At 37.3% G+C, this 26,419-nt stretch overlaps 1 protein-coding gene and 1 non-coding gene across 9 annotated transcripts in view; both read right to left on the minus strand.

Moving 5' to 3' along the window:
- Positions 1-26,419, minus strand: part of PHF6 (PHD finger protein 6) — a 54,965-nt gene that overhangs the window by 15,139 nt on the left and 13,407 nt on the right. For 5 of the 8 annotated variants that reach the window (XM_081567073.1, XM_081567072.1, XM_081567069.1 and 2 more), the window contains 4 exons: positions 21,308-21,441; positions 20,994-21,037; positions 4,913-5,082; positions 4,601-4,744 (listed from right to left, as the gene is read on the minus strand). In XM_081567073.1, coding sequence (XP_081423199.1) covers positions 4,601-4,744; positions 4,913-5,082; positions 20,994-21,037; positions 21,308-21,441 — 492 coding nt within the window. The remainder of the gene's footprint in view (positions 1-4,600; positions 4,745-4,912; positions 5,083-20,993; positions 21,038-21,307; positions 21,442-26,419) is intronic. The other 3 variants (XM_081567074.1, XM_081567071.1, XM_081567070.1) reach the window with 1 other exon arrangement.
- On the minus strand, positions 20,753-20,859 carry LOC145537343 (U6 spliceosomal RNA). Its single transcript, XR_014076362.1, has one exon. It is a non-coding gene; the product is annotated as a U6 spliceosomal RNA (small nuclear RNA).

Here is a 26,419-nt window from a genome sequence, read left to right on the forward strand (position 1 = left end):
GAAGTTTATAAAGGTGATGTTTTTAGTTATAAGACTGTTAATTATGGATTATCTGGAACATAGTAACTACAATCAGGATTACTTTAAATCCCACTAAAATCATAAAAACTATACATTTTAAAATCTAGAGTTTATGCAGATTTGGGATTATAGAACATAATCTAAAAGAGACGCTCAGAGGGCTCAAACAAACTTTGTGGGCACCCGGACCCAGGGATCCCACAGAGACTGAGACAGAACTGTGTTTGAGTGTCTCCTGAGGAGGCACGGGTCAGCAGTGGACTGCTGCAGGGGCAGGGGCTTTAAGGTGCAGCAGACCTGGGTGTGGCATAAGCCCTCTTGGAGGAGGCCGCCATTAACCCCACCATAGAGCCACCAGAACTTACACAGGACTGGGGAAACAGACTCCTGGAGGGCACAAAAAAAACCTTGTGCACACCAGGACCCAGGAGAAAGGAGCAGTGACCCCACAAGAGACTGACCCAGACTTGCCCGTGAGTGTCCAGGAGTCTCGGCAGAGGCGTGGGTCGGCAGTGGCCTACTTCAGGGTTAGGGGCACTGAGTGTAGCACTGCCTGGATGGGACCTTTTGAAGGAGGTTTCCATTATCTTCATTACCCCCACCATAGTTTGGCCCCAGGTAAATAACAGGGAGGAAACAAAGCCCCACCCATCAACAGAAAATTGGATTAAAGATTTACTGAGCATGGCCTCACCCATCAGAACAAGACCCAGTTTCCCCCTCAGTCAGTCTCTCCCATCAGGAAGCTTCTGTAAGCCTCTTATCCTTCTCCATCAGACGGCAGAAAGACTGAAAACCAGTCACAGAAAACTAACCCATCTGATCACGTGGACCACAGCCTTGGCTAACTCAATGAAACTATGAGCCATGCCGTGTAGGGCGACCCAAGACAGATGGGTCATGGTGGAGAGTTCTGACAAAACGTGATCCACTGGAGAAGGAAATGGCAAACCAAGGCAAGGTATTCTTGCCTTGAGAACCCCATGAACAGTATGAAAAGGCAAAAAGATAGGACACTGAAAGATGAACTCCCCAGGTCAGAAGGTGCCCAATATGCTACTGGAGATCAGTGGAGAAGTGACTCCAGAAAGAATGAAGAGACAGAGCCACAGCAAAAACAACACCCAGTTGTGGATGTGAGTGGTGATGGAAGTAAAGTCCAATGCTGTAAAGAGCAATATTGCATGGGAACCTGGAATCTTAGGTCCGTGAATCAAGGAAAAATGGAAGTGGTCAAACAGGAGATGGCAAGAGTTAACATTGACATTTTAGGAATCAGCGAACTAAAATGGACTGGAATGGGTGAATTTAACTTAGATGACCATTATAACTATGACTGTGGGCAAGAATCCCTTAGAAGAAATGGAGTTGCCATCATGGTCAACAAAAGAGTCTGAAATGCAGTACTTGGATGCAATTTCAAAAACGACAGAATGATCTCTATTCGTTTCCAAGGCAAACCATTCAATATCACGGTAATCCAAGTCTATGCCCCGACCAGTAATGCTGTAGAAGCTGAAGTTGAATGGTTCCATGAAGACCTACAAGACCTTGTAGAACTAACACTCCAAAAAAAATGTCCTTTTCATTATAAGGGACTGGAATGCCAAAGTGGGAAGTCAAGAAATACCTGGCGTAACAGGCAAATTTGGCCTTGGAGTACAGAATGAAGCAGCTGCTGCTGCTAAGTCGCTTCAGTCGTGTGCAACTCTGTGCGACCCCATAGACGGCAGCCCACCAGGCTCTGCTGTCCCTGGGATTCCCCAGGCAAGAACACGGAAGTGGGTTGCCATTTCCTTCTCCAATGCATGAAAGTGAAAAGTGAAAGTGAAGTTGCTCAGTCGCGTTCAACTTTTCGCGACCCCATGGACTGCAGCCTACCAGGCTCCTCCGTCCATGGGATTTTTCCAGGCAAGAGTACTGGAGTGGGGTGCCATTGCCTTCTCCGAATGAAGCAGGGCAAAGGCTAATAGAGTTTTGCCAAGAGAACATACTGGTCAGAGCAAACACCCTCTTCCAACAACAGAAGAGGAGACTCTACACATGGACATCATCAGATGGTCAACACCGAAATCAGACTGATTATATTCTTTGCAGCCAAAGATGGAGAAGCTCTATACAGTCAGCAAAAACAAGACCAGGAGCTGACTGTGGCTCAGATCATGAACTCCTTATTGCCAAATTCAGACTGAAATTGAAGAAAGCAGGGAAAACCACTAGAACATTAAGGTATGACCTAAATCAAATCCCTTACGATTATACAGTAGAAGTGAGAAATAGATTCAAGGGATTAGATCTGATAGAGTGCCTGAAGAACTATGGACGGAGGTTCGTGACACTATACAGGAGGCAGGGATCAAGACCATCCGAAGAAAAAGAAATGCAAACAGGCAAAATGGCTGTCTGAGGAGGCCTTACAAATAGCTGTGAAGAGAAGAGAAGTGAAAGGCAAAGGAGAAAAGGAAAGATATACCCGTCTGAATGCAGAGTTCCAAAGAATAGCAAGGAGAGATAAGAAAGCTTTCCTCAGTGATCAGCACAAAGAAATAGAGGAAAATAATAGAATGGGAAAGATGAGAGATCTCTTCAAGAAAAGATACCAAGGGAAGATTTTTTGCAAAGATGGGCACAATAACAGACACAAATGGTATGGACCTAACAGAAGCAGAAGATATTAAGAAAAGGTGGCAAGAATACACAGAAGAACTATACAAAAAAGATCTTCACAACCCAGATAATCATGATGGTGTGATCACTCACCTAGAGCCAGACATGCTGGAATATGAAGTCAAGTGGGCTTCAGGAAGCATCACTACAAACAAAGCTAGTGGAGGTGATGGAATTCCAGTTCAGCTATTTCAAATCCTAAAAGATGATTTTGTCAAAGTGCTGCACTCAATATGTCAGCAAATTTGGAAAACTCAGCAGGACTGGAAAAGGTCAGTTTTCATTCCAATCCCAAAGAAAGGCAATGCTAAACAATGCTCAAACTACCGCACAATTGCACTCAACTCACACGCTAGCAAAGTAATGCTCAAAATTCTCCAAGCCAGGTTTTAACAGTACATGAACCGTGTATTTCCAGATGTTCAAGCTGGATTTAGAAAAAGCAGAGGAACCAGAGATCAAATTGCCGACATCTGTCAGATCATCGAAAAAGCAAGAGAGTTCCAGAAAAACATCTACTTCTGCTTTATTGACTATGCCAAAGCCTTTGACTGTGTGGATCACAATAAACTGTGTAAAGAGATGGGAATACCAGACCACCTGGCCTGCATCCTGAGAAACCTGTATGCAAGTCAGGAAACAACAGTTAGAACTGGACATGGAACAACAGACTGGTTCCAAATCGGGAAAGGAGTACGTCAAGGCTGTATGTTGTCACCCTGCTTATTTAACTTATATGCAGAGTACATCATGAGAAACGCTGGGCTGGAGGAAGCACAAGCTGGAATCAAGATTGTTGGGAGAAATATCAATAACCTCAGATATGCAGATGACACCACCCTTATGGCAGAAAGTGAACATGAACTAAAGAGCCTCTTGATGAAAGTGAAAGAGGAGAGGGAGAAAGTTGGCTTAAAACTCAACATTAAAAAAACTAAGATCATGGCATCTGGTCCCATCACTTCATGGCAAATAGATGGGGAAGCAATGGAAACAGTGAGAGACTTTATTTTGGGGGGCTCCAAAATCACTGCAGATGGTGACTGCAGCCATGAAATTAAAAGACGCCTGCTCCTTGGAAGAAAAGCTATGACCAACCTAGACAGCATATTAAAAAGCAGAGACATTACTTTGCCAGCAAAGGTCCGTCTAGTCAAAGCTATGGCTTTTCCAGTAGTCATGTGTGGATGTGAGATTTGGAGTATAAAGAAAGCTGAGCGCCAAAGAACTGATGCTTTTGAACTGTGGTGTTGGAGAAGACTCTTGAGAATCCGTCAGACTGCAAGGAGATCCAACCATTCCATCCTAAAGAAATCAGTCCTGAATATTCATTGGAAGGACTGATGCTGAAGATGAAATTCCAAAACTTTGGCCACCTGATGCGAAGAACTGACTCATTTGAAAAGACCCTGATGCTGCGAAAGATTGAAGGCAGGAGGAGAAGGGGACGACAGAGGATGAGATGGTTGGATGGCATCACTGACTCGATGGACATGGGTTTGGGTAGACTCCGGGAGTTGGTGATGGACAGGGAGGCCTGGCGTGCTGCAATCCATGAGGTCACAAAGAGTCGGACACGACTGAGCGACTGAAGTGAACTGAACTGGGGATGTAATGTACAGCATAGGAGACCTAGTTAATAATGTTCTAGTAACTTTGTATGATACATGGTAACTAGTCTTATTGTGGTGATCATTTTGTAATATATAAAAACATTGAATTGCTATGGTGTATGCCTGAAATATATAATATTGTAAGTCAATTATAATTTTAAAAAAGATTTGGGATTACAGGATATGCTGTTCCTAATTTGAAAACACCAATACTGTGGAGGGAAGTTCTATATTTGGTTACTAGCTAAATGACTTTCCAAAACTTGGATTTAAAAGCATATAAAAAGAACCATACTTACCATGCACTTATAATGTGCAGCTGCCTTCTTGGCATTAAATATATGCAATTTTCCTCTTGCTTCATTTTCTTCCTCCCCTACATGACAAAATCCACATTTAGGCCTGGTGTCACTAGGGCTGCTTCTATGTGGAGACCGATCTCTCTGCAAATGTGAAAGAAAAAGAAAAACTTGAAAAAAATCCATAAAAAATATGCTACCAGTACCTCAAGCTTAGTTAACACTTCAAATGATTAACTTTACCTATAAACACAGTTTAGATTAAATACTCATGTTGCCACAAAAGTAAGAATCCAACATTTTTCTACTTACATAGGAACTACTTTCCATTTCATCTGTTCCATGGGAGGATGTGGACCTGGTATCTTCCGACAGTCCTTTAAAGTTAGTTTTTCGTGGCCTTCCTTTGCGACTTTTCTTTTTACTTTTAGGTGATGAAGGCTCCAGTTCATGTTCATTAAAACTTTCTTCTAAATCAGCTGCTTAAAATTGAACAAAAGCTTTATTCACATGGACCAATCTTAAAATGAGCATTAGTTCATGGATCCTTAGAACATACGTTTCTCCTCAGAATATCACCTCAAGATATGAGGAGAAATGGTCTGTGGTATGTTTGATGTAACAGCCTAACATTTCATATAAATGCAATGAAAATCAAATACAAAGAAATAGTTTTATGATAACCATTGTAAGTTAATTATTTCCATCAAATATATAATTCTATGCAAATGAGTTTTGTGATCCTGACTGTGCACATAATTCAGTAAACATTTCCAAATATTAATAAGGGAAATTTTAGAATTAGATCTTGTTGGACTTCCCTGGTGGTGCAGTGGACAGGAATCCGCCTGCCAATGCAGGGGATACAGGTTTGATCTCTGGTCTAAGAAGATTCCACATGCCATGAAGCAAGTAAGCCCATGAGCCACAACTACTGAGGCCACAATTTAGAGCCCGCGAGCCACAAATACTGAGCCTGTGGGCCATAATTACTGAAGCCTGCACACTCTAGAGCCTGTGCTCCACTAGAGAAGTCATTACAGTGAGAAGCTCACACACCACGACTGGAGTATAGTGCCCGCTTGCCACAACGAGAGAAAGCCCATGCAAAGCAACAGACACTCAGTGCAGCCAAAATAATAATAATAATAAAATAAATAATTAAAAAAAAAATAATTAGATCTTGTGGGTTTTTTTTTTTTACACCATAGGTTTCAAAGAGTTTTCCCTCACACTATTGGTGAAATCAGAAAAATTACCCAGAAAATAAACTTACCATAACTTGGAAAACTAAATGAAAATAAAGCAGGTATAACATGCATGTGTGCTCAGTCCCTCAGTCGTGTCTGACTCTTTGTGACCCCATGGACTGTAGCCTGCCAGTCTCCTCTGTCCTTGGAATTTTCCAGACAAGAATACTGGAGTGGTTTGCCATTTCCTCCTCCAAGTGGTGGTGGTGGTTTAGTCACCAAGTCATGTCTGATTCTTGCGATCTCATGGACTGTAGCCTGCCAGGCTTCTCTGTCCATGGAATTCTCTAGGCAAGAATACTGGAGTGGTTTGCCATTTCCTTCTCCAGGGGATCTTCCCAACCCAGATATCAAACCTGGGTCTCCTGCACTGCAGGCGGATTCTTTACTGACTGAGCTACCAGGGAAGCTCAGTCACCTCCTCCAGGGGATCTTCTCAACCCAGGGATTGAACCTGTGTCTCCTGCATTGCCATGTGGATTCTTTACCACTGTGCCACCTGGGAAGCCCATGGTATATCTGTGCTGTCCAATATAGCAGCCACTGGCAACATGCGTTTTTTAAAATTTAAGTCATTTATAATTAAATAAGATTAAACCATCAGTTTCTAAGTCTGACTGACCACATTTAAGTATTTATTAGTCACATGCAGTAAGCTGAGTCTCTACTGGACATCACAGATATAGAATGTTTCTATCGTGGCAATAAAGTTTTATTGGACAGCACTGTTCTAGATAGCTCTTTAAACTAACATGAAAATCAAAAGGCCTAATTCAACAAAGAAGTCATCTACAAACGAGCTAACCAACTGATCAAGTAATTAAACAAATATTAAGCCCTGCTGGCTCTCAGATGGTCAAGAATCTGCTTGCAATGCAGGAGATATAGGAGACCTGGGTTCAATTCCCGGGTTGGGAAGATCCCCTGAAGAAGGAAATGGCAACCCACTCCAGTATTCTTGCCTGGAGAATTCCGTGGACAGAGGACCCTGGCAGGCTACAGTCCATGGGGTTGCAAGAGTCAGACACAACTGAGCGACTAACACTTTCATTTCCTAAACATAAAAGGAATTTCTAACGTAAGTGGTAGGAAAGCTATGTTGCAGGCTGTCTGTATATACTTCAATGGATTAAACAAAATTAATGTGAAGTTTCAGAACTGTACTTCCCAGCAATTTGAAAAGAATTTGTACCATTAATAGAGGTGTTTCATTTGGTTATTCACTACAAATATTTTATTCATTGAGGGCATACAGTATATAAGACAATGTATTTAGTATTCAAAAGACATAAAAACCAAATATTCACTGTCTTAGAGTCAAACTACAGAAAGTTTTAGGTACAGTTCTAATACCTATTTTGATTTTTCTTTTTACCATAAATTATTGACTACAATTCCATGGACTAATTTCTCCATGAGAAAGCATATTAACTCCTATTCTCAGATGCTGATCTTTCCTAATAAATATTTTAAGGGGTTTTATAAAGCAATAAAAACACATTCATTATGATAAGAAAGGGGTAATTTAAGTAGTGTACTTGCATATATAAACTCCAGGAACTGAGAGCATTAGATCATTTGCAAAACAGTTACTAAAACTTGTATCAATGTAACTTCACCTAACCATGGTAGAATTTGAGAGAAGAAAAAGGGGAGGGGGAGAGTTTTACAGGCAAAAATCTGGATAACTCTCCCTGTGAAGACAGACAAGTCAATTAAAGATATATTCTAATCTTAACACTATAGCAGGGACGTCCCTGGTGGTCCAGTGGTTAAGACTCTGTGCTCCTAATGCAGGAGTAACAAGTTCAATTCCTGGTTGGGAAGCTAAGATTCCCACATGCCCAAACATGGCCAAAAAAAAAAACAAAACACTATAGCAAATTTAACATCAGAACACACCACCTACTTTCTTTAAACATTTAATCTGAGAATTCTTAAGACACAATTTCATTAAAGCTATTAGAATTACTTGCATGTACCAAAAATTAAAATGAAAAATCATAACCAAATGTTTCAATCATCTTGGTACATACTATATCATATATGTAAAATACATAATATTCTGTCATTTACAATGAAAATAAAAATCATTAGCACTATAATAACACTACATTGTTAAATACCTATAAAGAAATTACTTAACTGATTCCATTATCAGGCCAACATGTCTAGCTTTCTACATGGCATATCTGTCTGTCCTAAATATGAAATCATTCAGTATAAAATTTCAGGGGACTTTAATAGCAATAGTAAAAAAAAAAATCACAAAAGATTGACAAAATTTAACTATATTAGACTCTTAAACTTCTGAAAGTAAAAAAAAAAAGTGATAAATTTAAAAGGCAAGCAACAAACTGGAAAAATATCTTCTGTACTTATGACAAAGGATTAGTATCTTTATGATCTGATAAGCTCATAAAAGATTAAGAACCTAACAGAAAAATATGATCAAATAATTCATAGACCATAAGCAGTTAAATATACTTTGATAAAATTTGACTTCGCTAGAGTCAAAGTGTAAATTAAGTGATATATCATTTTCACCTATCAAAATAGCAATCTCTAGTTATAAAAAGCTGCAATAAATCCAACAAGAAATGTGTTAGAAATACAAACATAAAAGAAACCCCACAAATATATTGAGATAAATGATGCTTCTGGATGAACCGGATCAAGATTAGAATGGTATCAGTTCTTGCTAACCTTACTTAATGAAATGTTGAAAAGACAGAACTTAAGTTGATTCCCCAGTTTTCTAGAATAGCAAATGTACAATACTATCTTTTTAAAAAAGATATCAAAATACACCATAAAGCAACAGTACTTCAAAACACTGGCATAGGAATAGACACATATCAGCAGAAGAGAAAGCCAGGTTGAAAACAAACCCATATGGATACGGGAAATCAGAGTATAATGGTGGCATTTCAAATGAGTTGGGGAGAGACATAATGGCACAAATGGCTACCTATTTTCTAAAAACTGAGATTCCTATTCTCATACAATATGAAAAAATTAGAGATGGAGCCAAAAAATCTAGTAAAATAACAAACTATAAATGTAATAGAAAATGGAAGAGAATTTTGGGGTTAGGACACCTAAGAAGCCATTTAGTGGCAGGGAATTAATATCTATACTTTACAGAGAGCACTTCAAATCAATTTTGAAAAGATAAACCTTGAAAGAAAAACATGTAAAAGATAGAACTGACAGTTTACAGAAGAAATATAAATGACCAAAAAAATGGGCAGAAGCACAACCTTATTAGTGATAAGAGAAATGGAAATTAGGAAATTAAATGAGATAATCAGATGGGTAAAAGTTACAAGGCTGATAATATCCAGCAGAGGTATAGGGAACTGGACACTCTCATACAATGTTGGTACATATTATAGTACTTATTTCCAATGTTAAATGCATAGACTCTCACCTGCCATCCCCATTTCTAAGATTTTATCCTATAGAATCACTTGCATAAGTACATAAGTATATATGTATAAGGAAAATCAATGCAGTTTTATTTGTATGTGGAAAAAATAGATATAGGTGATTTTTTAAAATACTTTTGTGTTTATTTGCTTGGTTGCACTGGGTCTTAGTTGCAGAATGTGGGATCTAGTTCCCTCACCAGGGATCAAACCTGGGGCCCCTGCATTGGGAGCTGCCGGGAGCCAGCTCACGAGATTCCCACTCATGACAGGGTCATGAGAAAAAGGACTGATTCGAGCAAGACTTCTCAGGCCTCAGGGATTCTCGGAAGGCTGCCTCAGCGCTCACCTTAAGGATATCTGTCTTTCTGATGTTTACTATAATAAACCTCTTCTTATTTTCTATGATTTAGGCAAAAGGCCTTTCCTGATTCCCTTCTAAAAAAGATCATTCTGAAACCTCAAATCAACAAGGCCCCTGAACAGTAGCACCCTAAATAAAATTATCTGGGATATAGAGTATGCTGATCTAAATTCCTTTTGCTAACATATTAGTTTGTTTAATAAACGTACCTGTGCCTTTGGAGCTAATGTACATAACTGCTCCCTAGTAATAAAACAGCATTGAGAGCCTCCGCACAGAAAGCCCCTATGGGCACAAAACCCTTCACAGGAAAAAAGGCTTGTTAGGAAATACAAAAAATATTGTTTTATGAAACTGTTACTTAATCTATATTTACTCACTATGTTTTTACTCTTAACATATTTAGCCTATATAATGAAAGCATAATAGTTAGGGATTTATATAAATAGAAGTTTAGCTTTAATACAAATAATAAGACAATTGTTGATTTAACTGATGATTCTTACTTAGAGCTGAATTTCAGCTTGCTGTTCTTTGACTTTATGGAACTACATTGTTTTCTGTTAAGCTCAAGGCATAGAGTAAATTACCAAAAACAGGTTTTACCTCCTTAAAACTTCCTGTTGATGAATTGTTTCCTGGTGTGCCCTATACAAAAGTGTTCTGATTGATCAACCTCCATCAATGGAGAGTCACAAGGTGTTAGCAGGCCACCAGGCCAGAAGATGATGCAAACAAAATGAGGCTTTTTGTAACTAAAGACATGCAAACGGCTTCGATGAGGGTCGAAACCGCTGGCCCATTGAGCTAACTTGATAGCGCATTAAAATATACCCATTAAGCTAAGTTGGTATGTCCCTTAAGCTGAATCGGTATGTCCCTTAAGCTGAATTGGTATGACTCTACTTTACATTTGTTTCTATATACCACTAAAAATAGAAAAGCTGTCTTAAAACAATCAAGTGGAGAGACACTTGGAAACGCTGAGACTCGCTGTGTCTTCTCATTCGTATCGCCGACGCCCTCCTTCCTGAGGGAACTCTGGACCCGCTGGAGCTGGACTCCGGCAAGTGGCGCCCGGGACAGGGACCTGAAGGTAATTCCCCCCAATTGTTCAGTTTTCGGGACGGATAGGACCTCACTAAGGGTGCTGCAGACCCCCCTGCATAAGATAGGTAGGGTGAGGAGTAGTGGGTAGTGCTGAGAACTTGGAGAAAGAATTTTGAGAACAAAAAGGAGATTAAGATGGGTAATAGCGAGTCAAAAGAACAATAACTTTTTATACAAGTAATCTTACAATTATTGAATAAAAGAGGAATTAAGGTGAAAAAAGCTAGCGTTCAAGAGCAATGTCCTTGGTTTCCAAAAGAAGGTACTGTTAACTTAGAAACTTGGGAGAAGGTAGGAGAGCAATTGAAAACTTATTCCACTCTGCATGGTCCAGAAAAGGTACCTACTGATACCTTTTCCTTATGGAACATGATTAGAGATGCCCTAGATCCCGTGCATGAATCTAAAAAAATATCTATTAAAGAAAAAAATGAGGAAGAGGAGCCCAAACCTAGCTATCAACAATTAAGAAATATGCTGGCTGCCATGACCACCGATGGGCCTGTAGAAAGTAAGAGATAAAAAAGAGGAACAACTTTCACCGCGGGATGAGGGAGATTTAGAAGAAGCTGCAGCTCATTACCACTCTGATGAAAATTGGTCTTTTTTAGTCAGAGACGCTCCTAAAAGTTTAAAAGCAACGTCTCCAAGTATACCATCCATAAATATGTGGGGAAAAGAGCGAGGCAAAAAAAGGTATGAGATAGACATCAGAGAGAAAAAATACAGAAAGAAAAGCAAAAAAGGCAAATAGACATTTTAAATTTGAAGTGGAAAACTGTGAGGTTTTTGTCTGTCCAGATTCATGTGTGTCTCAGTGTGTGTCTCTGTCGTTGTACAACATTGCTGAAGCCTAATTAGTCAATGAGCTCTACTTAATTGGCCTAAAAGAAAAGTAAGCGCTTACAAATCAGACAATTCTAAACACAAGAAAAATTAACCTAACTAAATTTCAGATTCACGTGAACTGAAAAATATTCAATATTAAGTATCTAGTATTAATGTTTATTTGCTAATCTAATATAGACATGTCTAATAGTCATTAACATTAAGCATATTTTATTGTACCTAGGTTTATTATAAGTTAAATATTGTTATATTGTTATATCTGTCACAAGTTTGTCGGCAAGGAAGGTACCTCGAGTGAAGAAACTTAAAATATATATATATAAAAATGAGATATGAACTTTTAGATAAACTCTATTAAGATTAAAAATGTCTGTCTAAAACAGTCTCTCTAGATTTCAGTAACCTGAATTTCTAAGGTTGTGCTAAACTAAATAACAGAAGTTTATTGAATAGCTAGGTCATTTCCAAATAAAATAAGATTCTAAAACATTCATTACTAAATACTAACTTACAAAAAAACTAAAGATTTTGGACTATTAAATACTGTTTGATGCCATCCTGAGATGTTCGCTAGAATTTTTAAAAAAAACTATCACTGGTATTTATGTTCACCAATCTATAGAATGCTAATATAAAGGTCAGTTCTTGATTGTTTAAAGAAAGTAAGATGTGTGTTTTCAGTAAAGAAGGTATGAAGAATGAAGTTACATTTTATGAAGAGAAAAAGAAGTAGGTCTGACTTACAGGTGGCTATTTCAAGATGGGAAAACAAACGGGTACAGTAAGTGATAGAAAGTTTTTGTGGAAAGTGGACCCCAAGGAAAGAGTTTTGCAAGTTTTCTTGAGATGGTGAACTGCCTTTGATAATGAATTTTAAGTTTCTTTACATCTGAAGTGATCTATTCTATGTTTACCTTACCTAAAATCTTCCTTGCTACTTTGGCTAAGTAAACATATTATTTCATAGTGATCTATATGATTTTATCTGACTGAGTGTTATAAACTCTTTTGATATTTATCGACAAAACTGCCTAAATAACTTAAGACTTCTAGCTGACTTTGGGATGCTTCAGAGGGCCCCTGAGACATCCCAAAGAGCTATTAAACTACCTGAGTTCATTTTCTTTCAATAACAGATTATGAATTTCTTTACCTTTAAGTGATTTATATTTGTTTTTAAAGTCTTTTGTTACTTTGGAAAAGTAAATAAGCATTATTTAAGATTATGGTACATGTAAAAGCTCATTCTGCTTATACAAAAAATAACCCCTCACTGTTAGACTTGTGTTATCCTAATGTCCTTAAAACATGACAACAGTCTACTCCTAAACTGGGAAATTAAAAATGGGTGAACAATAGCTAAAAATCAAAGAGTCAGGGCTATGGGAAATCCAAGACGGCCGCTTGGCTTTTCCCAGCTCCCTGACAAACCTCATTTTTATTTGATGGGTTAAAGCCTTCCTTGGCTACAGGGTTAATGCCTCCATAATAAAAAAAAAATCATGTTTCACTAAATATTAAGTTTTATAAATTGTTAAACTAAGTTTCTAGTTTTGTTAATTAAAGTCTAGTGTTTACTAAGACTCACTTCTGAGATAGTTCTTCCTTATGTTATATTGCAAAAAATTTAACTAAGTTATTAAAAGGACACTCTAAGTTTGTTTCTAAGGCTTATCTCAGTAACCAATCTTCAGATAAAGATCAGATGCTCCATGATGTACAGCCAAGAGATTAACACCGTGCTTTGTTTATAATTAATCATTTAAACGCAGACACACAGGGGCGGACTGCAATGATGAGGCACTGGATTCCTGAAGGGGCTACGACTCGGCCCCTGGTCAAGTAAAAAGATCTCCTTACTAGAGAGTAGAAAGGGCCATTTGTGCTGTTAACTTGCGGGAGAGGGTATGCTTGTGTTTCCGCAGGATTCCACTTCTCCTGTTTAAATTACTGACTTAAAAAAACCAAGAAAAAGCCGAGAGGCGAGTGGTCTTTCACCTGAGGCTTCACTTCGAGTACATCGTCTCAGGCACCTGGCGCTTCAAGAGAGACACACTGCTCGAGTCCATCTTCAGCCGCCGCTGGAAAAGCAGCCCCCACTCCCTCCCTACTTTCTTTTCAAAAAACCACAGCCTCTTTCAGAACAGGCACCGCCCTGTCAGCAGTTTCAGAATCTCACTGGGAGCGACGCGCCAATACCCATTCGCCCCAGACGGCGACCTACACCTGTGCCGCGCAGACATCCTCCCCCTGCTGCTTCGACCGGAGCCGCTGATCCTCTGCCTGGGGCCGAGTTAGGAGGTGGGCTGGGGACGCTCAGTGGGGAGCCGCCCCAACTCCCGGGCATCTTTTTGTTGTTATTGTTATGCTTACATTGCTTGCCTGTCACAGTAAATACCTATTGGTATGACAATTACAGTCTAGCTGTTCTACAATAATTATAAGATTTAATGTGTCCCCGACGGTTTGTAGGGCTACTTGTCTTAAAAATCGCTTTAATAACAGCAATTACTTCTGTTACTGTGGCAACAATATCGTTGACTCAACAAGTACATACTGCTCAATATGTCAATACTATGTCCGAAAATGTTTCTTTAACTCTAGCTATGCAAGAGATTATAGACAAAAAATTAAAAATGAAAGTGGACGCTCTAGAGGAGGCAGTTATGCATATTGGAACCGAGTTACAGGCTTTAAAGGTAAAGTTAACATTATCCTGTCACTCCGACTATCGGTGGATTTGTGTGACACCCTTAAAAGTAAATGATACAGATTATAATTGGGAAAAAATTAAAAATCATATTTCAGGTATTTGGAATAGCTCCAGCATTGGCATAGATCTGAAAAAACTTCATGATCAAATAAGGACCCTAGAGCAGTCCCGTCTAGATTTTACTACTGCAGGGGCCGCTAATGATTTCTTTCATACCTTTTCTGACTTTATTACTAAAAAAAAATCTTATCAACTATCTTCAGTTATGTTGCTGTAGCTGCCTTGATTCTGCTTCTCATTATAATCCTTCCTTGTATTGTCAGAGCTCTTCGGCTGAGTACTCAGAAGCTCGCGACTAAAATCCATTTGGCCATCTTAAAAAATAAAAAAGGGGGAGATGCCGGGAGCCAGCTCATGTGAGTCCCACTCATGACAGGGTCATGAGAAAAAGGACTCATTTGAGCAAGACTTCTCAGGCCTCAGGGATTCTCGGAAGGCTGCCTCAGCGCTCACCTTAAGGATATCTGTCTTTCTGATGTTTACTATAATAAACCTCTTCTTATTTTCTATGACTTAGGCAAAAGGCCTTTCCTGATTCCCTTCTAAAAAAGATCATTCTGAAACCTCAAATCAACAAGGCCCCTGAACGGTAGCACCCTAAATAAAATTATCTGGGATATAGAGTATGCTGATCTAAATTCCTTTTGCTAACATATTAGTTTGTTTAATAAATGTACCTGTGCCTTTGGAGCTAATGTACATAACTGCTCCCTAGTAATAAAACAGCATTGAGAGCCTCCGCACAGAAAGCCCCTATGGGCACAAAACCCTTCACAGGAAAAAAAGGCTTGTTAGGAAATACAAAAAATATTGTTTTATGAAACTGTTACTTAATCTATATTTACTCACTATGTTTTTACTCTTAACATATTTAGCCTATATAATGAAAGCATAATAGTTAGGGATTTATATAAATAGAAGTTTAGCTTTAATACAAATAATAAGACAATTGTTGATTTAACTGATGATTCTTACTTAGAGCTGAATTTCAGCTTGCTGTTCTTTGACTTTATGGAACTACATTGTTTCCTGTTAAGCTCAAGGCATAGAGTAAATTACCAAAAACAGGTTTTACCTCCTTAAAACTTCCTGTTGATGAATTGTTTCCTGGTGTGCCCTATACAAAAGTGTTCTGATTGATCAACCTCCATCAATGGAGAGTCACAAGGTGTTAGCAGGCCACCAGGCCAGAAGATGATGTAAACAAAATGAGGCTTTTTGTAACTAAAGACATGCAAACGGCTTCCATGAGGGTCGAAACTGCTGGCCCATTGAGCTAACTTGATAGGCCCATTAAGATATACCCATTAAGCTAAGTTGGTATGTCCCTTAAGCTAAGTTGGTATGTTCCTTGAGCCAAGTTGGTATGTCCCTTAAGCTGAATTGGTATGACTCTATACTTTACATTTGTTTCTATATGCCACTAAAAATAGAAAAGCTGTCTTAAGTGGAGAGACACTTGGAAACGCTGAGACTCGCTGTGTCTTCTCATTTGTATCGCAGACGCCGTCCTTCCTGAGGGAACGCTGAAGCCGGACTCCGGCAGGGAGCACAGAGTCTCAACCACTGGAGCATCAGGGAAGTCCCAAGGTGATTTTTTAAAGTAGAGAAATCTAGAAGTAAACTACAGTTCTATTTATTCTATGGGATATAATACAACTATTAAAAAGAATGAGGTTGATCTGTACGCAGACAGAGAAGGGTGTCTGATATATCACAGAAAGAAAAAAACAAGTTGCACAACATCACCTACTATGATGCCATTGTATTATGAATAGTGCATATATGGATACATATGTAAGATTGTACGTATGTAAGAAAGGTTCTGAGAAGATATACAAACCATTATTAGTAGTTACTTATAGTGTGATTCTTGGGTGAAGAGGGGGCTTTCTGAATTACTTTAATAGTACGATTGTAGTATTTAAATTTTTTTAACAATAGGCAGTATACTACCTTTGTATTTAAAAGAATTCATAACATACAATTTGGTGAAAGGAGGGGGTAAAGTCAGCCACTGCTGATGGGAATATAATCTAGCACAATCTTTCTAGAAAGTAGCATGGCAGTGTGGACTGAGAACCTTAAAAGATTAAACCTTTTGACCCCAGCAATATTATTTTGGGGAACTTATTCTGAAAATTATTTGCACATGAAAATGTGAGTAGGAAGCTAGTCACAGCACCTTTGTTTAAATTTTTCATGGTTGCTTACTGGTTTTTTTCCTATTCAAAACTGTGAAAATATTTTAACATTTTTAAAGTTATCCTTTTTAATAATAAAGAATTATCTGCATGAAAGAAGGAAAAATCTTCCTTTCCACCTTCCAATTCCAACTGCTCTGCACTCCCAGCTCTTGCCCTAATTTTCTTGCTTCCCTTTCTTCATATTCACCCCCTCCCTTCTCAAGGTACTACTGTTAAGGCTTCTTTTCTCAATCTCAAGGGTAGAGAGCTTGGTTTTGAATCCTGGATCTGTTGTCACAGACTTTGTGTGCTTGGACCTGAGACCTACCTCAGAGGGTTCTTGAATTAAAAGAGTTAAGTAAGGTACTTAATCTAGAACAGGGCCTGGCAGAGAAGACACTCTCAATACATGTCAGCTGTTATTTTCTATGCATATGCAAATCCAAGCACACTGCTCTACCTCTTGCCCTTTTCCACTTAATATATAAACGCAAATACGCAAAATATAAGACCTAACATTTGAGCTTTTACTATACCAGATGTGCTATGCAGTTTACATGGATTATTTCATTTGAGTCTCGAAACAGCCCCATGAGGTTGTATCAGTCATCATCCCCATCCCCCATTTTACAGATAAGAAAAGTAAATTCAGAAAAGTTAAAATTATTTTGCCCAAGATCCCAAAGCTGGGGAATAGCAGAGCTGGGACAGACACGTTTCAGTGAGTGATGATTGGCTCTATAAGTATTAATACTGACTATCAAGGAGATAAACATTTTCATATGCTCCTGCAAGGTAGAAAACTGATAGCTATACATATGCTTATGTATGCATATTAGTGCTCTCGAAGGACACAGAAGAAACTGATCCTAGATGTTGCCTTCAGCGAAAAAATTTGGAAACTGAAAAACAAGGATAAGGATGAGAGGAAAGCTGCCTTTCCAGTACTTAGTAAATCTTTTCTATGCACCTGAACTTAAAAGGTTTTTAAAGACCTTGATACCACATTAAGATCTCCCTAAATTTCCATTTAATTGAGAAGGAAATGGCAACCCACTCCAGTGTTCTTGCCTGGAGAATCCCAGGGACGGCGGAGCCTGGGGACGCACAGAGTCGGACACGACTGAAGCGACTTAGTAGTAGTAGTAGCAAATTTCCATTTAATAAAAGTGATGAAGATTGGAAATTGCCATCATCCTAGGTGATTTCACTGTCCACATGGACAGTCCAAGCAACACATAGTCATTCAGCTCCTTAATCTTCACTAATGTCCTCCATCGACCTCCTAATCCCTATAATCACACTCAGATACCTCATAATCACCTAAAAGGATTCTATCTCTGAAATCACTGCCTCATACCTTCTGACCACAGATGATTGCTTTCCTAAGTAGTTTCATTCTCATTGTTCTTCAATTTTACCAGGACCTCCAGTCTATTAATTCCTTTCAGTTCATTTCTCTCTAGCAAATATCCTAAACTTCCTATCCCTTTACTTCTTTGTTGAACTCATTTGGAAAAAATCCTGCTTCTGAATGAACCAACTAGCCACTTCCTCTGTGCTACACCCAGGATCCCAAATTGCTGGAGGAAATGTCACACAACGTGACGGCATCATTTTATAAACTCAAGGTTACTAACCTCAACTGTTCCAATAAGGTCTGGAAACTTTACATTTCTTTAGGTAAACTTTCTCCCCTGGTTTTCACAACTAGTATTTCAAAACTCTCTCCTTCAACTTCCAACCCTCACCACTTTCTTTCCCTCACAGAGAAAACAGACCTAATAGGAACCACCTATCTCCCTTCTCTCCTATCACAGTGGAAAGGTTCTCCTTATCACGGGGCAATTGTTCCACCTGTGCACTCAACCCTCCTTCTTGTACCTTCAATCTCTTCTTGTCCATTGAATCCTTTCCTGGAAGCATTAACAACTAATCCCCCTCCCCGCAAAGGCCAACTAAGTGAAAGAAACCAACCTGAAAAGGCTACATATTGTATGACTCCAAGTATATAACATTCTGGAAAAGGCAAAAGTATGGAAGATGGTACAGAGATTCTCAAATTTAAGATTTCAAAACACAGTTCATGTTATATCAAGCTAACATAACAGACTGAATTATATAGTATTTATCACTTTAAGTATTAGCAAAGTAGGTAGTGAGCCACAGATGGCACATGATCAAGAAACTGCCAAAGGTATCAATTCCTCTTTGCTCTATAGACTAGTGCTGTACAGTTCTCAAAGACAGTCCCTGAAATACAATCCTATAACCCCCCACCATAAATTACAATCATAAAGTAGAACATATGTTTCCCATTAGATAATAATGAAATAAGTGGAAGTTCTGTTTCTGACAAAGCACCCAATATCTAATAAATTCAAGCTAGATAAATGTGATAAAAGTCTAAGTTCAGTAAATAGAAGTTGCCATATTTTTAAATTGCAAAGTTATGCTCTCAAGTTCTACAATATGAGTATATACACAGACTACATATGTCACTAATACAGGGAACCCCGATGTGCTATCAAAGTATACACCGAACCCAAATTTCCAATCAATTGTATCATAAGTTTGAATTGTAGTATTCCTGCCAGTTCTATTGAAAGAAAAATCCTCTCGAAAAGTATGAATTTAGATCTTCCTCATTAAAAAGTTTCTCAAAGCAAAACGGTGGTTAAAATTATTCTCCTTTGTGTAGTCTGCAGTGACTTATCTCCACCACTAGATGGTACTATCGGCTTCAGAAACTAAGGGAATAAGAGGGCCGATGGCTATATGACTCACTGTTGCCACGCTTAAATACCCTGCCCCAGTATGCTGATACACTTGCCTTTGTCAGATCTTTAAGTCTCAGTCCTCCGTTTACTACATACGCTCACTAAAATTTTGAAGAGAATCAAAATACAGTGTTAAAATCTGAAGCAATGAAAGGTGAGAAAGCTTACTCTTAACCTTTCACTAAAGGCTTTTCAACTCAATTCCAGAATTAAATGAAAAAACTGAAGGAAAACACTATAAAGTTTATCAGTTGCACTTTATCAATTCAAAAACATTCTGTTCTTATATTTGTCCAATGTGTTTACCTTAATGATAAGCTTTTGCTAAAGACAATCTTTAACCAGCACTTCTAAAGTATTTAGATTAATCTGGTCCTAAAGGGAAAACAACATTATTTTGTATTTTAAAACCAAGACCTAAGAAATCAAAAAGGGCCACAAACTTTAATGTGCTAACACTGATAATTAGGTAAGTCTTTATAAAAGAGACAACTTCCTAAAGCAACAGGCTCAAGTCATTCTTAATTCTAAGCAACATGCTCTCAGAAGCTAACAAAAACTAGAAAGATCTCTAATCTAAATGGAAGGATAGAACAATCTCAGATTAAATCTAAGCTTTTCATATTGCTAGTAAGAGTATCAAAACTATCTGTGTGAGAAATTTGAAACTAGTCAGAATTCAGTTTCAGAACTTTCCCATACCTTTTAAAGACCAACTATACAGCTTGGCTAACTATATATAAACATGACTGTCCTGGTTTTGTACAAATTTAAGTGGAAACAAACCATAAAATAATTTTAAAGGTTTGTATTTTAAAATTGATTACTTCTTAGGAACATGTCTGTATTAAGGGGGGTGAAAGTACTGCAATGTGAATAAAAATTCAACAGAAAGCTTGTTTATCACAAAATGTACCAGTATTTCTAGTCCACGTTTTATCTGACAGTAGCAAGGATTCTATAACTATTACCTTTACAATCCACTAACATAGTTACCTGAACACAGAAACCCATAACCACTAGCATCACTTCCCCCTAAAGATAAATATATTCTCCATGTACTCTTTACAGGAATTTTAAGGTAAAAGTTTTCTTTAAAAATTCAGATCTTTTTCACTATTAGTTTAATGTAAACTTTTCACATTAGTTTATCCGAATACTCTTCTCTCTTTTTCCCACTGTTCTGGTTCATTCATAACTTGAGTCATTTTTATAGTGCCTTAACTTAATTAAAAATGAACAAAAGTGTTCTCTATACTTAAATATCTTCATTATAAATCTTAATAATAGGAATAAAAATTCATTTGCAGATATAATAAAACTGCTCTCAAAAGGCTTTGAACCTCTGTAGGAACTGGGTTAAGTATTCTTTTAAAAAAAAAAAACTGTAGTTGATTTACAATGCTGTGAAAAATATGGAATGCTTCATGAATTTGCATGTCATGCTTACACAGGGGCCATGCTAATCTTCTCTGTATTGTTCCAATTTTAGTATATGTGCTGCTAAAGCAAGCACCCGAGTGCTTTTCTTAATTCTTCAAATAGCATTTAATTTTACGATACCTCTTGTGGTGAAAATTAATATAGTATAATTCGCTCATATTTTACTCAAATTTCCTCTTGAAATTAAAAAGTGCCTGAATGACGTACCTTCAGAATTATGTGCAGTTTTCTTGTGTTTTCGACAATAAACCCTACAAAAAATGAAAAAAATTAAAAGTTACCAAGTAAACAAACCAACTCATTTTTCAAATTAAGAATGAGCAGTATACTTCACCCCATTCACTAGATTCCAAAAACCTTATCATTAAACTTTCTATGCCATTTCTCGAAGCAGTCAGTTCCCTACCAAAAACACCCTTTACAACAGATGATGAGATGCTTGGAAACAGGCAAAAGTTTTTTACAAAGACCTAAAGAAAGTATGACTGTTTTAAAAAAGCTAAGAGAAGGTAAATAATTACATGTATATTCCTTGTGAAGGTTTCTCTCGGATTTGAGCTTTATCATGCAATGCACAGTGGTAGTGGTATGTCCTGTGACAAGTTTTCACATCACAACCAATTGTTGCTCCGGGACAATGGCACAAAGAACACATCTACAGCAAAACAATAAAATATTATTAGTGTGAGGTTTTGCTACAGCTATGATATCAGGTTAGAGGCATAGCAAATCTCTGTCAAGGAAAAGAAACTAGTTATTGAAAAGTTCTGTAGCTAATATTGTTATTTTTCTTATTTTTCTCACCTAGAAATAATTCAAATAAAATTCTACTGGGAGTATTTTTTCCCATGTTAAACAATGACAAAATTAATGGAATATTATTGATGTCTATTGTGTTATTGTGGTCAAGAGAAAATCTGAAATGTTGCAGGAATACAAACTGTAGACCTTTTCACAATCTAGATATTCCTGGAAGTGAGTAACCGGGGAAAATGGCTCATACCAGACAAAACCACCCTTCACATTTCCACTTATCAGGGAGGATGTTTAGAAAAGAAATTTCACATACTATTTGCGAACCTGGTAAAATCAATTTCAAGTGAGGGAGGGAAAGAAGATAAAAGAATTAGGTTGATTTTTAAATCCCTCGAGCCCTAAAAATATTCTGTGATGTCAAATTGATTGTGAAAACATGCTCATCTATTTGAATTTAATCTGTTACTTACCTCTCACATTAGGAATTCAAGCAAATAGATAAAACAGATACTTTCAACATATTTTAATATAATTTACCTTCTGACTTTACTGGATAATTCATATTGTTTAACTAGCTCATATCTAAATTTAGAAAAAAAAATCTTTAAGAAAAGTACATAACGATGACTGTTAGTGGTTTTGATTAACATATCATAGCCTACTGTACTATGGTGGTGGTTTAGTCGCCAAGTCGTGTCCAACTCTTGCAACCCCGTAGACTGTAGCCTGGCAGGCTCCTCTGTCCACGGAATTCTCCAGGTAAGAATACTGGAGTGGGTTGCCATTTCCTTATCCAGGGGATCTTCCCTGCCCAGGAATCAAACCCAGGTCTCCTGCATTGCAGGCAGATTCTTGACCGACTGAACTACGAGGGAAGCCCATACTGAGTGGACTTTTAATGAGGCTCTCTCCTAAGCTATAAATGCCATGCCAAAATAACTTCACAGTAAGGTAAATCTTAAAAACTGTTCACTTGTTTCTTGGTAGGGATGCCTCATTGGGAACTGTTCTCATTCCTCTTTACTTGGCCCCTAAGTAATTTTGGTGCACCAAGAGGCTAATGTAAATTCTAATAAAATACTTTCTATTTCTCTAAGCAAGTCAAACACTCAACCTTTCATTCAAGCTATCATTTAAAAAAGACTCCTATATAAGTCAGAAACAGAAACATTCTCAATACAGGTACTTCCCAGAAAACACGAGGGCCAGTGCCCATTATTAATGCTAAAGAAATACACCACTTCCTTAAATAAATACAGAAACTTCAAAGCAATACTGTAAAAAGAAACACTGTGCCAAATTATCAAGCAGGGAAAGTTGTTAAATCCTTTTGGGTGGCTTATAAATTGTTAAGGACATGGAACATTTGTACTCAGCTTACTTATGAGGTTATATTATTTTAGTAAATTATACTTCTAATTAAAAAAACATAGACTTATTATAGAAATTGCAGAAAACATCAAAGAGCACAAAGAAAATTAAAAAATCACTCATACCAACCAAGTGTAGACACCATTACAGTGTTGCAATGCTTATGTGAAAGTATTTTTCTCTGTAATTCTATACATATTATTTTGTCACCCGGTTTTTAACTTAATAAATTGAACATTACCACTACTTCATTAAGAACTGTACTGCAAGTAGCTCATTTTGAAATTACACTGAAAATGGGTTTGCACAGGTACATTTTGAAAATATTGAATGCAATGAGCAAGCAAAAATAAAAGGAGAGGTACTGTTAAAAATCCTGTACCAGCTCAGCACTGGCACACATATAGTGAGATGGGCAATTTCAGATACTGCTGGAAATTGGTATACTCTCTGGAAAGCAACTTGCCTTATTTATCACAGAGCTTATTAAAAGTTTATATACTCTCTGATCCAATAATTTGCCTTCTATTAACCTAGTCTACAAAACAAATCAGACTTAATTTATATGCAATCACATTCACTGAAGAATTATTTAGAATAACTCCAAATGTAAAACCACCTGTGGAAAACAGCCATTGAAAAGCGTTTAAATAAGTTACATAGTACAACCATATGCAGGAATGTTGTTTACTCTTTTCAAAAACATTTTAATGGCATGGGAAAAGGTTTATGCATATTAAGTGAAAAAACAGGATACAAAGGTATGCAAATTATGACCCCAATTATGTTTATAACTTTATTGTTTGAAAACAGGTGAAAGTAAACAGTGAAATGCTGAGTGGCAATCTCTGATTGGTTTTCTGTCTCATAATTTCCTGTATTTTCTGATTTTTCTACAATGGGAAAATTACTTTTATACATGAAAAATTATTTTAAAACCATTGGGAATACTCCAGCAAATGATTTCAATCCCCATCTCTCAGTTTATTGAGAATGAGAAGGAAACCAAATACCAAAATATATCAAAATGTGTTTTGGTTGGTTATAAATTCAAATCTGCCTAAAGTATAACCAGTTAACTACAGCAACTCAGGACAAATAAATTTTTTGAGTGAGAAAAAGCTTCTTATTTTTGTCAGTTTCTCTCAAGGAAGAAAGGAAAGAGGAAGATATATCAATAAAAATGTTTTCAGAGAGGAAGATTCTTCTCAAGGTTAGCAGTAGGAATTTTTCTTAGTTAGAATTTATAGGAAAAAGAAAGAATTTACAAGATTTTATGCAGCATTCATATACCAGCACGTATTTCTGCTTATAAATACATTCTGCGAAGGTACAAAGAAAATACCAAAATACTATCCATAATAAAACTAAATATGAAATGTAAATCTGATTGTGTACCTGTGAATACAGAATGAGAACACTACTGTTATGTTCAAGATATCATTGCTATATTGCAAACCCTGAAATAATACTTGAACTCCTATGGGACTTAAGATAGAGTATTCATTTTGGCTCTTACCATTTTACTTCTTTGTATGACTAATTATCTTTGTAAATGTACAGATTTTATCCACCGATTGCTTCTAGACCAAGTTTTTTGAAAGATAAACACTGTGACTACCATGTAGTCCTCAATAAATAATTTGATTTTAAGCTTACTATGTTATTGAAAATTTTCATATCATATACCATATTTTTTCTCATTCGTGTTTCTAACACCTGCAGACTTCACATAATTATCTTCAAGCATGTCTAAAAAATATTTTCAAAGTCTGATTTGAAAAGGTAAAATTGAGAACAATCCAGTTGAAGGGGCAGAGAATGAGCAGAGAGAATGAGGAAGAGATAAAAAGACAATTAAAGACATAAAAATCCCAATTAAAGTTTGGAAACTAGATAGGTGGCTAGTATACTTTTCTTTTAAAAAATATTATGGAAAATAAAATAAAGAAGACCTCTACCGAAAAAAAACAAAGTTGAACAATAGGAAAATAACCCCTGCCCTGACACAGCAAGGCACTAGCTGGCTGGACCAGGGTGATGTTATCCTGAGTTCCTCTTTACACAAAACATTTATTTCACCTTCCATCAGTTATAGGCTCTATTCGGCCCTCATCAGAAGAGTGTTAACCTGCCATTTAACGTCATGCTTGCACTGCACTCAGAGTGCTCTCAAATGTGGAGAAATGAAAGTTAACCTGATGGGAACACGTTTTTCAAGGACAATGGTGGACTTCTTCCTCCTTGAAAAAAGGTCTTTTCCCTCATATCAAATATTCTGTTCAAGGTCAACTTCCTGTCTTCAGGATAGGTATAATGTCAATTCTCAGCTTATTATGCCTCTACCCTGATTTCAAGTTCTTTAAATAGAGGTGAAAATTTCTTTGTTGTTAACAATTTTTCTGTTACTTTTATCCCTCTATTCAGTTTGCTATCTAGTAGACCTAATGAATTCAACAAACAATTTGTCTTCCAAAATGGGGAGATTAGAAAACAAGACTCAACAGATGCTTGCATAACATGGTATCTTTTTTAAAATTTTTAATAAAAATTACATATATTTAGGGTATACAGCATGTTTTAATGTACATATACATAGTGAAATAATTACTATAGTTGAGCTAATTAACATACCCATCTCTCCAATATAGTTGCCATTTTTTGGTGCATTGGTATAAGCCCCAGAAGTCTACTGTCAGCAAATTTCCAGGATACCACAGAGTATCATTAACTACGGTCATCATGTTGTACAACAGATCTCTAGACTTATTCATCCTACATAAGTGCCACTTTGTACCTTTTGACAAACATCTCCCATTTCCCCGACTCCTCCTGCCCCTGGTAACCAGGGTTCTACTCTCTGGGAAGCTATACTATATTAATATTAAGTTGAGCCATACAAGCAGAGTCTCAAGGAGCTAATCCACAAACAAAAGAGGAACGAAGTCATGCATGAGAGGAGATCAACAGAACTGAAAGGACTATGACTTAGCTAAAGTCCTGCAGGAGCCCGAGGTTGGAACTTATCTGCTCCTCAGTCAACTGACTGAGGCCAGGACTGAAATTCACTCTACAGAAGGAAGAAGTCTTGAGTAATAAGAGGAAAAATACGGCTTTGTTAGTAGCTATGGGGGAAACTCGGGGAAAAACTCAATTAAGACCACAGACAGAGACAAGGCAAAACAAATGAGATGCCAACTTCTAGGACAGGTAGAAAGAAAAGGCTCTCGAAGAAAAGTTCTAAGACTTAGTTTGCCCAGCTCAACTGCTGTGTATCTACTACGTATGTCAGTAACTGCCCACAAGTGTATAGGTATAAATTCTCACAGCCAAGTAGTTACTACTCTCAAGATACTTGTTCCAAGAAAACTGCTACAAATGTACAGAGAATGCAAGAGATTTCAAAAAAAAAGTCTGTAAGAAAAAAAATACCAAAAGCACTTGGAGTTGGGACTAGGGTACCTAAGATATTTTCACAGGAGAGATGAGACAAAAATTCAGTGAGA

This window comes from Giraffa tippelskirchi, chromosome X (assembly GCF_054371585.1).
Source record: "Giraffa tippelskirchi isolate mGirTip1 chromosome X, T2T-mGirTip1v1.2.pri, whole genome shotgun sequence".
Lineage (NCBI taxonomy): Eukaryota > Metazoa > Chordata > Mammalia > Artiodactyla > Giraffidae > Giraffa > Giraffa tippelskirchi.